Consider the following 14,756-nt stretch of genomic DNA (forward strand, 5'->3'; position numbering starts at 1 on the left):
CCTCTTCAATCGTCGGGGTGGTTTGAGTGAATTCAAGAGGATGTTCCGCAGATCAATCCGATCGATTTCGGGACGACCAGCGGTCTCGAAAGTGAGTGGGGCGTCGCCTCCGTTCTCATCCCATAAGACGGTACCTGCTGGGTTGACGATTTTGAGTGCATCACCCTCCGGACGAGCGTACTTCTTAAACTCGTCGTAAAGACCGGCTTCGCGGAGGGCGAGCTGCCCGGATTCGGCATGAAGATCGAGTGTGAGAAGTCTGAACTGCTTTCCTGCCGATTAAGACTCCTCGTCAATGTCACCATGCATCTTCAAGATGTTGCTCGCATCTGCATGTTTCAGCATACCTCTCTTGTAATCCCCCCAGACTCCTGGTAAACGATCTGGGGTGACAATGGCAAGCCCAGTCTGGACAGATGATGGATAATCTTCATATGGTGAGATGTTCTGGAGGCTGGTTTCATGTTCCTCCGTTGGGTCCCATAAGACCAAAGTATTTTCTGCACTTTGGACTCGCACACCATATCTGCTGAAATAAAAATCCCCTCCTTGTCGAGGGCCAAATGAGCTGCGGATTGTCAATGAAATAGCCCATTTGTGTGGCTGTTGTTCAGTATGGATTGCACTGGTTTCAATACATCAGTAGCTGTAAAAAACCGTAAGATTCAAAACGAATGATATGCCTACCGAGCATAGTTTTGTGCCATAACCCCACATGGAGGTGCCATCTCAACATCATGGAATTCAAAGCCAACATCCCCAACATGCACTGTGTATGATCCAAGTGCTGGGCCCATCCCAATAGCATGTCCAGCTGCATCCTCCGGGGCACCCATATGAACCATATCCTCCCTTCTCATGAATGCATCAAAGTCTTCAATCACCTCATTCGGGAGGATGATTTTGCATAAGTTCCACAACAATGCAAATGCGGAGCTTGTCTTTTTATCCAGATCGCTTTCGGGCACCTGCTGAATAGCCAATTTGCACAAGATTTCCTGGATCTTCAAGCTGACATGACAGCTTCAATCAAGGAAAGGATGGTGAAGCATGTGTAGGCTTACCCTAATGCTCTTGCGGGCACCCACAGACAGTTGGATGATATCGTGCAGAGCATCCAGAAGGTCATCAGCAGGACAGAAGTCCCTCAGAACTATTCCAACCAGCCGGTTATCGGGTTCTGGAGTGCGCAAAACATAACTTTGATGAGGTAAGATGTCGAATTTTAGCTGTGATGGGTCAAGGAGATGCATAGGCCGCCGGCAAAGCCGGGGGTCTGGCTGTGGGTCCTGCTGAAGTTTTTTCTCCCATTTTTCCGCGATCTGGGGACTATCGTAAATCCAGTGCTTCAAAGGAGGATAGGGTTTTTGGAGCGACACAACACGAAGCACGTCGGTGTTTTCCATACGCAGCACTCGCTGTGTTTTCCCCGAACCGGTGTACATCAGTGCCTGGATGAGTGATTTTCGAGCACTTTTCCGCTCCTTCCTTGCAGTTTTCAGAGAATCTAGAATGGATTTCAACGGTGGCGGGAGCTGCTCTGCATTGCTGCAAGCTTGCAGAAGGCTGCTGTAAATATCGGACTCGTGCTGGGGCAGGAGCAAAGCAACATCATCTTGTGGTAGATTGGGAAGGATCCTGGCTGCCATATGACCTACAAAGATCCTCTGGCCCTCCGAAGTAAATGATGCAATTAGGAGGCTGGAGGCTGTAGGGTCAGCTGCAACTGCATCAATCATGCGCTTTAGCACACTTAATTTCTTCTTCTTCTTCTGATATTCTGGTCCATGAACAGCCGGCAGCGGGTCCTTGCGCTTTTTTGAAGATGAGGTAGACTCCATGTCCATCACTGGTAGCAGTAACGTGGTTGCGAACTAGTTGCGAGCGAGATCACCCGGACAAGCAAATACAAACTGGCGCACCACTAGGCGTGTGAAGACAGTGAAGTACTGATGAAGTATTCAAAAAGCAAATCAAGACCGTCGAGGATCGTGCTCGAAAGCCTACAACAAGCTTGGATTCTGATATGCCCAGTCACATACCTATAACCAACGACAAAGGGACGTACTCTACTAACTACAATTCCACATCTTTTCATAGTTAATCCGTTCGAAATCCCGTGAATGCGCTGACCATGGCCACTAAGATGGCCAAATGTACCCCAGCCGCCCCGATCACATCAGTTCCGCCGAGCGTGCCGAATGTGGGAAAGTGATGATGGCCAGCGGCACATATTTTATTATTGATCTTTTATTGCCATGCTCGTAAGCGAGGCACGCCCATGTGCCACTACATCCAATCCCGGCTATCTAAGCTATATATGGTATGTAGGCCCCCCCCAGGCTAAGATGTACACCTACAACTGTCACGTGCGTCATGCCCAGTGAAAATTGACCCTGTGCAGATCGGGTTTCTCCGGATCAAATCGATATATTTGCCAATTTCCGGCCATCTCCCCTGTTCAGATCGGGCTCCACCGATCCATTTGGCCATTTTTTAGGGTCGATTTTCACTGGGCGTCATGGGTTGGTGTTATTATTTACAAGATCCTTTATCCAACTTTGTGACCTGGCTGAACTATTTTTGAACATAACCTCTGCCCCCAAATCCTCCGGCAAATTCCTGATAAGGCCGACTATCCCCCCGGGTGGCTCCGTATAACGGCAAGCTAGTAGAGGCCCATTTAAGTGCGTACTGAACCAGGACCGTGGGTAGATTTATCCTGTGTGGGTGCGATTAGTAAGCAAGCTGACTTGAAGGTAGTGGTGATAGGGTTGTAAACAGTGTGAACCATTGTATTATGGATGCGGCGACGGCACATATTTGCATACGCCCAGAATTGCTGCCAGTGGATCTGACGCCTCTTGGCTACTAGTACTAGCCAACTACTAGCTAGTGCCAACTTGCAGCTGCCTTGCAAGACCACGCTGGTCCATACAGAGAATGCAATATGTGGGTTAGGAAACTACCTGTTTCGCGGATGGCTTCTCAGGTTCAGCTGCGCACTGCCAGTCTTTGCTCCAATCCGACTCCTCTGACAGGATTGTGTTAAGGAATGAAACCTTCGAACTGCACAGTAACTTACTACATGTAATCCTGGGATTACCACATCAGGCATTGTTTGGCATCGGCTCCTGGACTATTTGGTTCTCTACATACGCGCTTTCCTCTCTTAACCACGCACCACCACATTCTCTGCATACGCACCTCCGCTCCTGTACCTTTATCATCTAGATACCCTCAGAATCATATAAGCGGTTAAATTCTGACGGTTTCTGTGAGTAGTGTTATCTATCCTGTGATCACAGGATAGATTTCCACTACATAAGTTACGAACACAGTGCTTTTGGACTGCGGATGCTCTGCAGGCGTAGTCTGCCGCGGTTTCCGTCACTGCTAGACATCTGCGTCTCCACCCTGCTGCTGCCTCACATTTGCTTTCCTAGCCACCTCTTCCAGCATCCCCCTCACATGAACTTTCTAATATCCCACAACATGCTTGCCTTTGTGGGAAGGCAGTCGACGACACTCGGCTGCCGCTGTTACTCCTTGTCTCCAACTCACCAAGATTGACAGGTGGTGGATGTCCCCCGTTTTTTGGCCTTGACCCACCCAATAAATTTTTCTTCCCTTACAAGTTTACCATATCGATGGTGTGCGAACCTCTTCGGGTCATATACATTTTTTGACCTGATTCTTTCCCCTCCCTATACAGTGCGACACGGGAATTTATGTTCTTTTTGCTGCTTGATTCTCATTACAATAATTCTCAGTAGCATTTCCCTGTATCCAGCCCAGCTGGCAGTTCCTTTACCGTTGAAATCTCCTCCAACTGTGCCAAGGCATCGCTTTCCTACGGAAGTGAAACCTCTTATTGGCCTGCCAGCAATACCTATCCCGAAGACTATGGATTTGGTGTGTTGCTCCTTTTGCATCGAACTTCCCAAAGTGCGGCACTGTGCATTCAGATAGAAGAAAGAATGGCAATACCTGTGTAAGCACAAAGCCTGTTGGCTCCATTTCCGCCTTGTTGTCTTGTATTGTCTAATCCTCATGCATACGCTCATCCTATTCAGTCCCTCCTCATCCTCTGTGCACCCTTGTCATGTCGCACTGTTGTCTAATATCATATAGAAGCCACATTGGATAAGGAGGAAAGATTGACTCTGTCACATAACAGACAATTCCTTAGGTGTCGAGCGTAGGCATGTAAGTATTTTATTTGAAGTGTCCTTCCTCCATTCCATACCACTAACTTTGCTGGTATGGAAGGTCCAAGTCGTATGCTACGCCGTGCGGGGAATCTTCTCATGAGCTGGCCAACTAGTAAAAGCGGGATAGGCGTTACAATTCATGTACTTCCAGAAGGCAGGATGACGAGGCACGCCAGGATGATCGGAAGCCGGAAGAGTGCAGCCGCCCCATCGAACATGGAGCACCCTCCAGCGCCCTACTTTAGAGACTGCCTCTCAGCGACAGATCTCGACCTCAACATCGAAGTTATCCACAGCATGGTGTCCAAAGAAGGTTTCTACCACTTCTGCAGCACCCTCAGCCCACCCATACCTGACATCATGCACCACATCCCTTCGTTCGACACACACCAGTGCACAGTCAACATCACCATCAATTCTTTCAACACCGAACTCTCAAAAGAAGCGGGGGCGAAATTCTTTTCTTCAATCAGACGTCCCTGGCCAGAAGGGAACAACCAACTGGCAAAGGCAGAGGAGATGGGCCAGCACCATTCCTTTTACGCCGACTCAGTTTTCAATCGCAAGGAGGCAACAGCGATCCTGGTGCAGCTTGGTTCTTCCAGGTGGAGGTCCGATTGAACAAGGAAGGGTTCTTGCAGCAGTTCCAGGACGACGTGTTCTTCAGTTACATGAAGTTGAAGCGGCAGGAGATCAGGAATTTAGCGGACATTATTGTGATCATGCCGGGCATAGTGGTGTACGATGAACAGCGATAATTACTCTCAGAAGTGTTACATAACAACTACACTTTGTCCAATAGTATGTCAAGTTATAATTGACAGGCTACTATTGCATTGTCACTCGCTTATTTCAGCTGCTTTCCGCTTGCAGGAGAGTGCAACCTCCATCGGTTCAAGCACATTTGAAAGCTCCTCTGACAAGAAATGCCGACGCATGTCATCAAGTTTAATTGATGCCAGTGCGTCGTTTGGGTCAAATGAACTAATAGCCCTTCTGACAGACTCTGCTGTTGAGTTGAGATCGGGAGGCAACGGACAGCCTGCTACGAAGCGAAGGACATCATGTTTTTTTATCGTGTCGATGAGTTTTTGTCGTTGATCCCGTGACTACCACAAGAGTCCTAATTAGCTGAGGAAAGTAACAAAACTAACTGACGCACTGCCATCTTGAACCAGTGGTCTGGCTGCATAGATATGAGAGCTTCACTGAGTGTTGATGAACCGAGTGAATTTTTGTTGCCCGTGGTGTACGACTTGAGTTGGCCCATCAGAATGTGGAGCGACGTCGACGATGATGGCAATGCTGGTAGCTTGACCCTTGTCAAGACATCTGGGCCGAATGACGTGGTTGGCAGAAGTATAACCGGGGCAGAATCGGGACCTTCGATCCAGCGTATGATCTCTTCGATATTTGCGCCATAACAGACACCAGCAAGACCTGGGTTCTGTGGAGCCTTTCCTAAAATGTCCACAGATACACCAGCCTCATCAAGTGGTGCAACAATGTGGGCCTCTTCATCTGCCCATGGAGGCCTGTGGTTGGGGTGAAATTGAAAGATTGTGCTCAAAGGGACTGGATATCGCAGCCTTCGAAGCAAGTAAAGCACTGTGGCACGCTCAAAAACAGGTCCACGGAAGGATGGGTCACCAGCTTGTCGCTGCAGTTCTGCACTCAAACTGGTGTTGCTGTGAGTTTCAAGCCATTGCATGACAGACAAAAATGCAAGAGGCTCAACTATATGCCCCTCATGCCCTTCACGAAGGCAAGCTATGCCATACTCGACAAGTTTGGCGGTAACAGGTCCATACTTCGGAGCTTGTCCAATGATGACATGAGATCGGACGATGGTTAGGGCTTCCTGAATGGCAGTAGAATCTGTTTGATGTCAGGGGGGAGCGACAGAATGTTGAATGACAAAGAGCGTACCTAACTTGAGCTTGTCCCACTCAAAACCTTTTACTTTGATCTCAAGTTGGACATCAGGTTCGTCCAAAGTAAAGGGGTCCCCAGTATCGCCTAGGGGACAGTCGAGATGTTGGTACAGATACTTATTCAGCAATTTATGTGGCGATTGCAACCCATTCATGAGAAGAAATTCTAGAAAGGTTACGGTGAAGCGGTATCTATTGCTGGTGAGACACGCACAATTGAGAACGACATTGATAACTCACCGACCCAGAAGATATTCACGCATCCGCTGCTCCAGACGATGCCCTGAAGGGTTACTTAGGAAGGAAGGTGGGAAATAGTGCCGGAGGAAATCCATTAGTTTCGGCCAGGTTTTGAACATCCCAAGCTTGTGAAACACTTTGACTGTATGTTTAGGTTTCCCAACTCCAGAGGCTACGCTGTCCTCTAGGTCCACAAGCGACACACCAGTACCTGACACGACAAGCTTGACCAGTGCTTTGGTGAAGACTTTAACCATTTCACGGATTACCGAGCAGAATGCTCCAGGGTTGGAGGAAGACATGCCACAGTAAGGGTATAATCGTGTGGCCCACTGTGCTTCATCGAGCCCCAAAATGAGCCTGGCGCAGGGGAGATATTTTGCGATAATGTCACTAAGGCGATCGATCAATGCATCAAGTGCATCATCTGAGGCATTCCGCAGCTTGTTAATGATCCGAAGAATTGGGTGTAAGCCTCCATAATCTAGTTGGTCAAACAACTGGAAGAGGAGCCAGATCCGCTTATGTCTGTCTTGCAGACTGCCATCGACCTGGATAGCAACTTGTAGAAAAAGCTCCAAGACCACAATGCGTGCAGCCAGGACTCTCCGAAAGGCCCTAGACGCAATCTGATTGTTGATGTCATTCTGAACAGCGCGTTCCTCAGCAGAGACTCGTCTAAGGTCAGGGACCCATTGCCTATAACGGGCAACCATGTCTAAGGCCTCCTGCAAATCCTGAATGCCCACCTCGTTGGCATCTGGAGTTGCAACAAAATAAAACCCCCATGACTTTGTGAGTACCTCCATAATAAACCGTGTTTTACCTGAGCCAGATGTGTTGCAAACGCACCTGCACTTGGGCATGAAAAAAAGAAACTTCAGAAAAGGTATGATGACATACATCGGGCTGCCACTCGCAAACACCTCTTTTGTTCTTTCGTCATCACACTTATCGAGATGGTGAAGTAAAATACTTGGTTTGCCATTGGGATATGTGGGTATTTGTAATTTCGATAGAAATTCTTGGGTGTCTGGTGTGGCGGACTCTGGAGGAACCCAGATTGGTGGCTCAGGATTGCGCAGAAATGACTCCACTACTGGTTGTATCGTTTCAAGCTCTTTTTTCAATTTCTCGTCAATGTCGAAGATACAGTCAGTCGAGTTAGACGGCGTAATGATCTTTTTCCCCTTGCCACCTAAAGGAGAGGGGGTAAGGATCGAAACAAGCAGTTTCTTCCTGACTGTAATGCACTCACCAGTCGGGACCGACCTTAAATCCTGAACAGCAAATCTGATGACTTCATTGGAATGGTGGTGATATTTGTAGAAATTTTGTAGCTCGTAGTTCGAGCTCAGAGTGATTTCTTCGTTTTCGTCGTCGATGTAGGAAACGCCAATTTTGTCCACTGGGATTCCGTAGATTTGCTTCAAGGTATATGTAAGATCCTCCCAAGTTGGACGGTATGGATACTCAAAACAACGGATAAGGCCGTCTAAGTGAGATAGCTTGAATTTGGTTTCAGGCATTGGATAGAGTCAATTAGCCAATTAGCGCCCAATTTGAAACTCCGCGCTGCGCATAGTATCAAGTCATTTGGCCATTTGTTACAAATTGTTACAATAAGACATCTGTCTACATCTACTAGAGATTAAGGGTGACTTAAGAGCCATCCTCGATGGACCATAGTGCATAATAATACACTAGTATCTTCTCGCACAACAATTCATAACCGCCATCCTTCGCTGATAATCTCCAAATATCCGTCCCGCTAGCCGGATTGACGATGTGTGCCAATCGGAAGAAATATGTGACCTAAGTCGTCGTTTCTCTATTTCAACCATACCAGCCTCTCTTGAGATCGACGGATCGAGGTTAGGTATTTGCCCTAGGTAATAAAGAGAACGATGAAGTGGCCATATGATCGCATTATCGGTGAAAAGGAACTTAGCTGCTTCGAGGAGGCCAGTCTTCACAGCCTCCTCGGTTTGCATATTCAGCAGCTTCAGCTCCATTCTCTCCAACAGCTCCCTTCTCGCATCTTCCCTCCATCGTTTGTACTGCTTGCAGCGGACGAATAAGTGATGCATGTCTCCTGTCTCGTCACATCCCAAGCTGCACAAGTCATTATCCCTCTTCCCTCTCTTGTAAAGAACCTCTGCCGTCGCAAGCTGACCTGATCTCGCATAAAGCTGAACAGCGGCTGAATGTGCCGAAACAGCCTTGGTGTAAGGAAAGTCAGGTGGGGGGTCCAGGATCGGGCCCACGTCGACATTCGCAGATCGTGTCCAATGCCTAGAGCCATTGCTGTTTTGCAAGCGAGAAGAATGTCAATGAAATGCATGGCATTCAATTCTATCCATCCGTCTGTCTCTGAGTAGATTGTAAAATCATTCATGAAGAACGAGGGGATTGGCGCATAGAGTAGCTCTGCATAGACCTTTTGAGAAGTTGTCGCGAGGAGGTCCACCTCTCCATTCATCCTAGCCTCCAAAGTTGACTGATCAGAGTGGCCTGCAATGTAGGTGACAGCCACTCGACTACGATTGATGAGAGAGAGGATCCAGCGATAGTAGGATCTCCCATTCATATAGCGTAGACGTGGTACTTGAGAGATGTTGGTCTGGCTATCGTCAATTAACCTTACCGAGTTCAAGTGATCTGTGAGGATCGTCACAAGATCATTTTGAACCAGATCTCCTGCAAGAACCAATGCGATGATCAGCCCAACTTGTTCTCCATGTAAAATAGAGATGTTATGCCCCGGGATTTTCATGGCTAATGACTTGCGCCCAGTAGCAGCTCCAGTGACCGACTTATCATCTAATATACCCGCGGATGCAGGTAACATTGACCCATCAGATGCCCAAGTCAGGCCGTCACTGTACCTAGATGGCGCAAGTGCGCAAACATCAGCAATACTCCTGATAAATGCTTCAGCCCGACGCTCTCGGAGCTCTCTGGGCAGGGCAAGATCAACAGGACCAAAGACGAGGTCGTCAATTTGGAGCCTGTGACGAAGGGCGTGCGTAAGTCGATTCCAATTGGCTTTCGCCGCTGAGGACCAGGTCCTGTCAAAGCTTGGAGAGTGACTTGTGACACTAATGCGACCTTCCATGTCCATCGTCCATTCTCCAACATCAGCAAGAGTTCGAAAACCCTTGAGACGAACAGAGTGTAATGATGTACCCGTAATATCGGCGAACATCTGTGAATCTCGATGATTGCATACATGCATAACATGAGAGAGCGAGACGTCACCTTCTACGATGCCAGACTGATCCGTTTGCCTAAGAGACAATGGCAAATCTTTCATCACCTTTCGCGCTGTGATCCATTCAGCAGGAATGGCTCGGAATTGTCGGGAGAAATCTCTTTGAAGACCCGACCCATCTAAGGGATATATACAGCCATTCTTCTCGCACATCCAATCCATAAGCGTGATGTGCGCCATGGTTCGGTAGGAGGAAATATGATGATTGAGGTCACGTATAATCCCATTGACCGAGATTCCGGCATTGATGCGAGCTATTGACGGGAAATCAAAGCCGTGATACAGAACCGGAAGCGTAGCAATGGAAGTTGAGGATTGAAATGGAAATCCGAGAGCATCGTGGACCTTCCGAATGGTCAACCTGTCAAGTGCTTCAGCATCCGACTGTTTTAGTGGCTGAAGCGACAATAAGGCGCGACAGCGAGAAACAATGTTCTGCAACACAATCTTCCAAATCAGCGTGATAGGAAGGCGGCCAATGACTTTGGGAAATTGAAAGCCTTCAATGATGTCCTTCAATTCCACGAAACGGGACGCAGGATCATTAACCTTTGTCCTGAGAAAGTCTAAATCATTTTTGATGAGCGCAACATGATGTTCAGTTATGGCAAGAGGATTGACTCCCCTTCCCGTCGAAACTGATTGAAATTTGACCAGCCGAAAGCACGTATGCTTTCGATTTGGCCCATTGGGTCAACCATCCATAAGCATACTGGAAACGTTCCATTGCTAGAGCGTTGCGTTGCAACGATGCAAGAGACTTAGAGAAGATGTAAGAGTCATCAGCTGCTTCAACCATAGCAACGCGTAGGCTGAGTCTCGCATCCTTGAGATGCGGATCATCCCTCTGCATGCTACCAGACGTTATGACCAGAGTTTCCGGATCCTTAGACAAGAGATCATTAAGGAAGTAGTGACCGAGACTCGTGGTAAAGGTCGATTTGAGCGGGGATGCAGCGCCTCCCTGTTTGTTTAATCCAGAGACAATGATAGGCCCGGGGTCAGTGACACCATACGCGGTTCGTATGAAACAGCGAGTTTAAAACTGGGCAGCAAAATCAAGGTCGATAATGGACTCGGGCAGACCATAAGCCCGGACTGCATCATAAAAGCCTTCAGGCGACAGATAATCGAAGCCTTTCATCTGATCACGTTTCAACGCATAAACTGGCTGCTTGTTACGATTCGCCCAACACTTGACACCAGAGAGATAGCTCATGAGGTCACGAGTTTGGACCCCAGGCTGTGCAGCCACCTGAGTGTCGGGAAGTATCATCTTCTCCGCAGAGTATCGTATCAGTGAGGCATTGAGCCAAGTCATAGGGGAATTCGCAAGAAAGTTAGAAAGTAAGAGACCCCTCCAATTCTGTAAGTCCGTGCGTAAGCCACGTTTGTGAAACATTGTTAACCACATGTCTTTCATGTTTCCGGGGAAACGGGAATTCATGACTTCGTAATTGTGCATTTCAAGCACGAGACTAAGCGTCTCATCAGAAAGTGACTTGATGGTCCACTTCTCCCATCCATCCAGACCCGGAGAAGGTTTGCTATTGCCCCGTCTAAGCATCGCGCGAAAGTCAGAAAGAGAGGCTTTAAGTGGCCAGACAAACGGATCATCAGTCACTCGACTTTTGACCCCTCTAACCGAAGGCGTATCAAGCCAAGGTTTCGGAAGATCTGGAACTCGACTGTGATCATACAGTCTTGTAAAATAATTCCTAGTCGTTGATTTGACCCCTTCAGGATCACAAACGAGCTTCTCAGGATCATCAAGGTCATTCAAAGCAAGGGGAAACGGAATGAAGTCAGAAGACTGGACGAGTTTCCGAGTAGAGCCGCTTTTGAGGGCGGCGGCAATTCGTTGCTTATCCACAAGACGAGCTCGAAGAAGAATCTCCTTCGACTTTTCAGCAAAAAGAGCCTTGTAAAGACACCTTCGTTTCCTCGCGAGATATTGCGCGAGCGTGCCGCCAGACGCTTCACGTAAAAAGTCCCTCAGCGCGCGTGCATGTAGATCCCTCGCCTTCAGCGAGACTCTTGCCACACGGTCCGATTTTTCGAAACGAATGGCGCCGCCATATCGGCCACTATACCTTTAATCTTACCATTTGTAATCACTTCAGCACGTTTGAAGTAATGTTTTGTATGTCCGAAGACATTGGCGGCCACTGAGGTAATGATTTCTGTAAGGTCTGTGTATCATCGAACAAACGAGTCATCGTCAATGACTGGCCGTTCGTGAATACACTTAGCTTTAACTCTATCATCAACTTGATCCCGGAAGACTTGATACTTGTGCTTCTCAGTCTTGGGAGGGATCTTGATTCTTGGGGGATTCGCCGTCCGTCCCATTAAAAGATGGACCGGATTTCCAACATTAGGTTGAATGGGACCAGGCATTGCATGAGTAACTCGTGCAACGATAGCCCTATGGTCAGTGAAAGGTATTCAGTCAGAATGCCGGACAGCCACCGCTATCTCTGAGTCAACCCTAGTTGCCCTTGAGGTCACAACTCGATCTATAATGTTTCCCTCAGCTGCACTTCGGCTACTCCTGCACGTCCAATTATTGATACGAGAACGCTCTTCAACATCCATCCACAAGTCATGTCCATCCGTGTCAGCTAGGAACTTCAGATACTGGTCCCTAGCATCTGAACCACCACTCAAGCGCTCGAAGGAAGCAACAGTCGCGTTAAAGTCGCCTGCTATAGTCCACGATGACGTGGTAGACTGACAAAGACTTATTCCACAGAGCATATGCGCCGATGAAACGATGTCTGAAACACCTGCCATCAGCAGTCGGCAGTACAATATCTAAAGCAACCACTCACCCCTTCAGGGCTTTCTGTGTAACCTCAAGCCGCTGAGCAACCTGGAGATCCTTCCGAACACCAACAACGACTCCCCACTTGAAGATGTGATGGCCTTCAGCGCATTCACCCGGCTCTTCATAGATGTCGTAGTCAGAATAGGGTAAGGAACTACCTAACTTGGTCTTGGTCTTCGTTTCGTTGACAACAAACACATGGGGCCTACGCGTGCCAATAACGGAGTTGAAGTGGTTGATCTTAACAGGATGCACCATTCCGTTACCGTTTAGGCCGTATATCGTGAATGTCGACGTGGCTGAGGGTGGGACAAATGCTGATACTGTTTGAACCATGCTAGCCGCAAAGACGAACAAGCCAAGAAGAAAGATTACGTTGAAGTCAGAGGAACACTTCCAAGTTCGGTCAGATCTACAATGGGGGCGGCTATCACGAAGACAGCTACTCAAATCTCTTAGACAGTCAAACACCCCTCGAAAAATGCCTGTGGATCTAGGCAGGGATTTCTTTGACAAGTTCGAAGAGGGGGTTGAGGTGCCGTCGTGAATCACCATCAGCGTGTCCTGCAACAACAGTGGTAAGGGGCGTACCTCGCCAACTTCCTTTGCTTGAGGATCGGGCGAGTCAACCTTCATCAAGCTACCTGTAGCCAATAACGCTATTTCCTTTCTTGGTTATCATCATTTGAAACGCAGCGCCTTTTGGAAAAGAAAACGCCTCGGTCATCAGATTTTTGGGAAAGGGAACGTGCATCAACCGGAGCAACCAGACCATCCGTGCGACCAACATTGAAGAGTCCGGGAGGCACTGTAGGCGTACTCGGATGTACAGGGCTAAGCGAGGAGACAGGATGAAACTGATCAACGTGGCCCCCGATGATTGTGAGGAAGTTCCGATTGGCTTGGCTGATCTTGTTCAAGAGAGCAGCTTCCTCCTTCTGAAACTCTGCCAGCATAGCTCGTGCCTCGACTGCCTTTTCCAGTTCCATTCCAACCAACAAATGCGTCTTGAGCGTGATCTTGTTAGCGCGGATATCGGACAGGTTACGAAGAAGCCCAATTTCCGTGGACTGAGCAAGAATCGCGCGTTGAGAAATAACAAGACGATTGCTGAGCTGGGAAACGGCATGTGTGGCGGTCTGTAGCAAGCTACAGATTGTCGTGAGCTGGAGATCTGTGGCTTCACGTTGTTTCTGATTCCGCGCCTCCATCGTGTCCAAGCGTCTGGTGAGAGCCTTGATGGTATCGAGGGCATGAGGGGAAGGAAGCGCAGTGCGTGAAGAGAAAGGAGGGAGGGAGGCCGCAGGGTTTCTTCTAGAGGGAGCAGAGGGAAGAGGAGGCGAAGAGGGAAGAGTGTGAGGCGGCGTCATTTGGGAGGTGGGAAAGAAGGACCGAGTTGGAAAGTAGGGTTTAAGGGACGGATGGATGGAGGAAGGGTCAAGGGTTTTGGTAGGGACAAGATAACGACAAGATAAAGCAAAATAGACGGGGTACAGAGATGGGAGGAGACGACTAGGTAAAGTTGCGAGGAGTGAAGTAAAATGTATCGGGTTATGGGGTGAAAGGGAGGTAGAGTCTACATAAGAGCGAGAACTGGCACACACCAAGTGCGGCCAAGCGCATCATACTTGGTGTGTGTCACAACTTGGCCATTAGTATGTCCTTGGTTTAGCCTGAGGACCCATTGGCTTTCTACTTTGATATCACTTGCGCCGCAGTCTCCCACCTTCGCACTCTGTCTCTCTCATCTACAAAAATATTACTTAAGCCCAAGATGCCACCGCGCGAGGTGGTATCCTGCATGTTGACCGGAACAGTGCTATTGTGGTTTACCTGCACCCACGAAGGCCGATAACCAAGGGTAACATTCCTCCACATCGATGAAGGATACGCCCGAGTAGAACGGCTTTACGTCTGTAAGACATGGGCGCACCTTCGACCACCCGGGCCCATCCGCACCGACGACGAGGTCGAACCCCTTCCCTAAAGTGTAGGTCATATTCGTCATCACTTTGCCTTTGCTCAACGTGGAGCAGCTTCCTTCCCGAAAGCACAACGTCTCGCTTGAGTGAACTCAGGCTTTTATTTCGATTTTTACGATTATTCTAGAGTACAAAAACTGGGCGGTAAACACATGATGCAACATCGCTTGAACATCGCGTCGACGAATATGCGCGTACATGCTTCTTATATTGTGCAGTACGTACTACGATATACGCTAATCTCTGTAAAACTGTGATGTAGAGTTACCATACAACTCGGAT

General features: G+C 48.4%; 2 protein-coding genes across 2 annotated transcripts; one reads left to right on the forward strand and one right to left on the reverse strand.

The window, feature by feature from the left end:
- Positions 1-639: 639 nt before the first annotated feature.
- Positions 640-3,118, reverse strand: LACBIDRAFT_320433 (uncharacterized protein; the record flags this gene model as incomplete). Its single annotated transcript, XM_001873723.1, has 9 exons — positions 640-646; positions 688-1,004; positions 1,065-1,874; positions 1,923-1,949; positions 2,069-2,076; positions 2,361-2,457; positions 2,696-2,927; positions 3,007-3,062; positions 3,086-3,118. 9 exons carry the CDS (start codon positions 3,116-3,118, stop codon positions 640-642), a joined length of 1,587 nt encoding a protein of 528 aa, XP_001873758.1.
- A 1,165-nt stretch (positions 3,119-4,283) lies between these two features.
- On the forward strand, positions 4,284-4,972 carry LACBIDRAFT_300556 (vacuolar ATP synthase subunit d; the record flags this gene model as incomplete). Its single annotated transcript, XM_001873114.1, has 2 exons — positions 4,284-4,737; positions 4,782-4,972. The coding sequence occupies 2 exons, from the start codon at positions 4,284-4,286 to the stop codon at positions 4,970-4,972; spliced, it is 645 nt and encodes a 214-aa protein (XP_001873149.1).
- Between the last annotated feature and the right edge of the window lie 9,784 nt (positions 4,973-14,756).

This window comes from Laccaria bicolor, genomic scaffold (genome assembly GCF_000143565.1).
Source record: "Laccaria bicolor S238N-H82 LACBIscaffold_1 genomic scaffold, whole genome shotgun sequence".
Lineage (NCBI taxonomy): Eukaryota > Fungi > Basidiomycota > Agaricomycetes > Agaricales > Hydnangiaceae > Laccaria > Laccaria bicolor.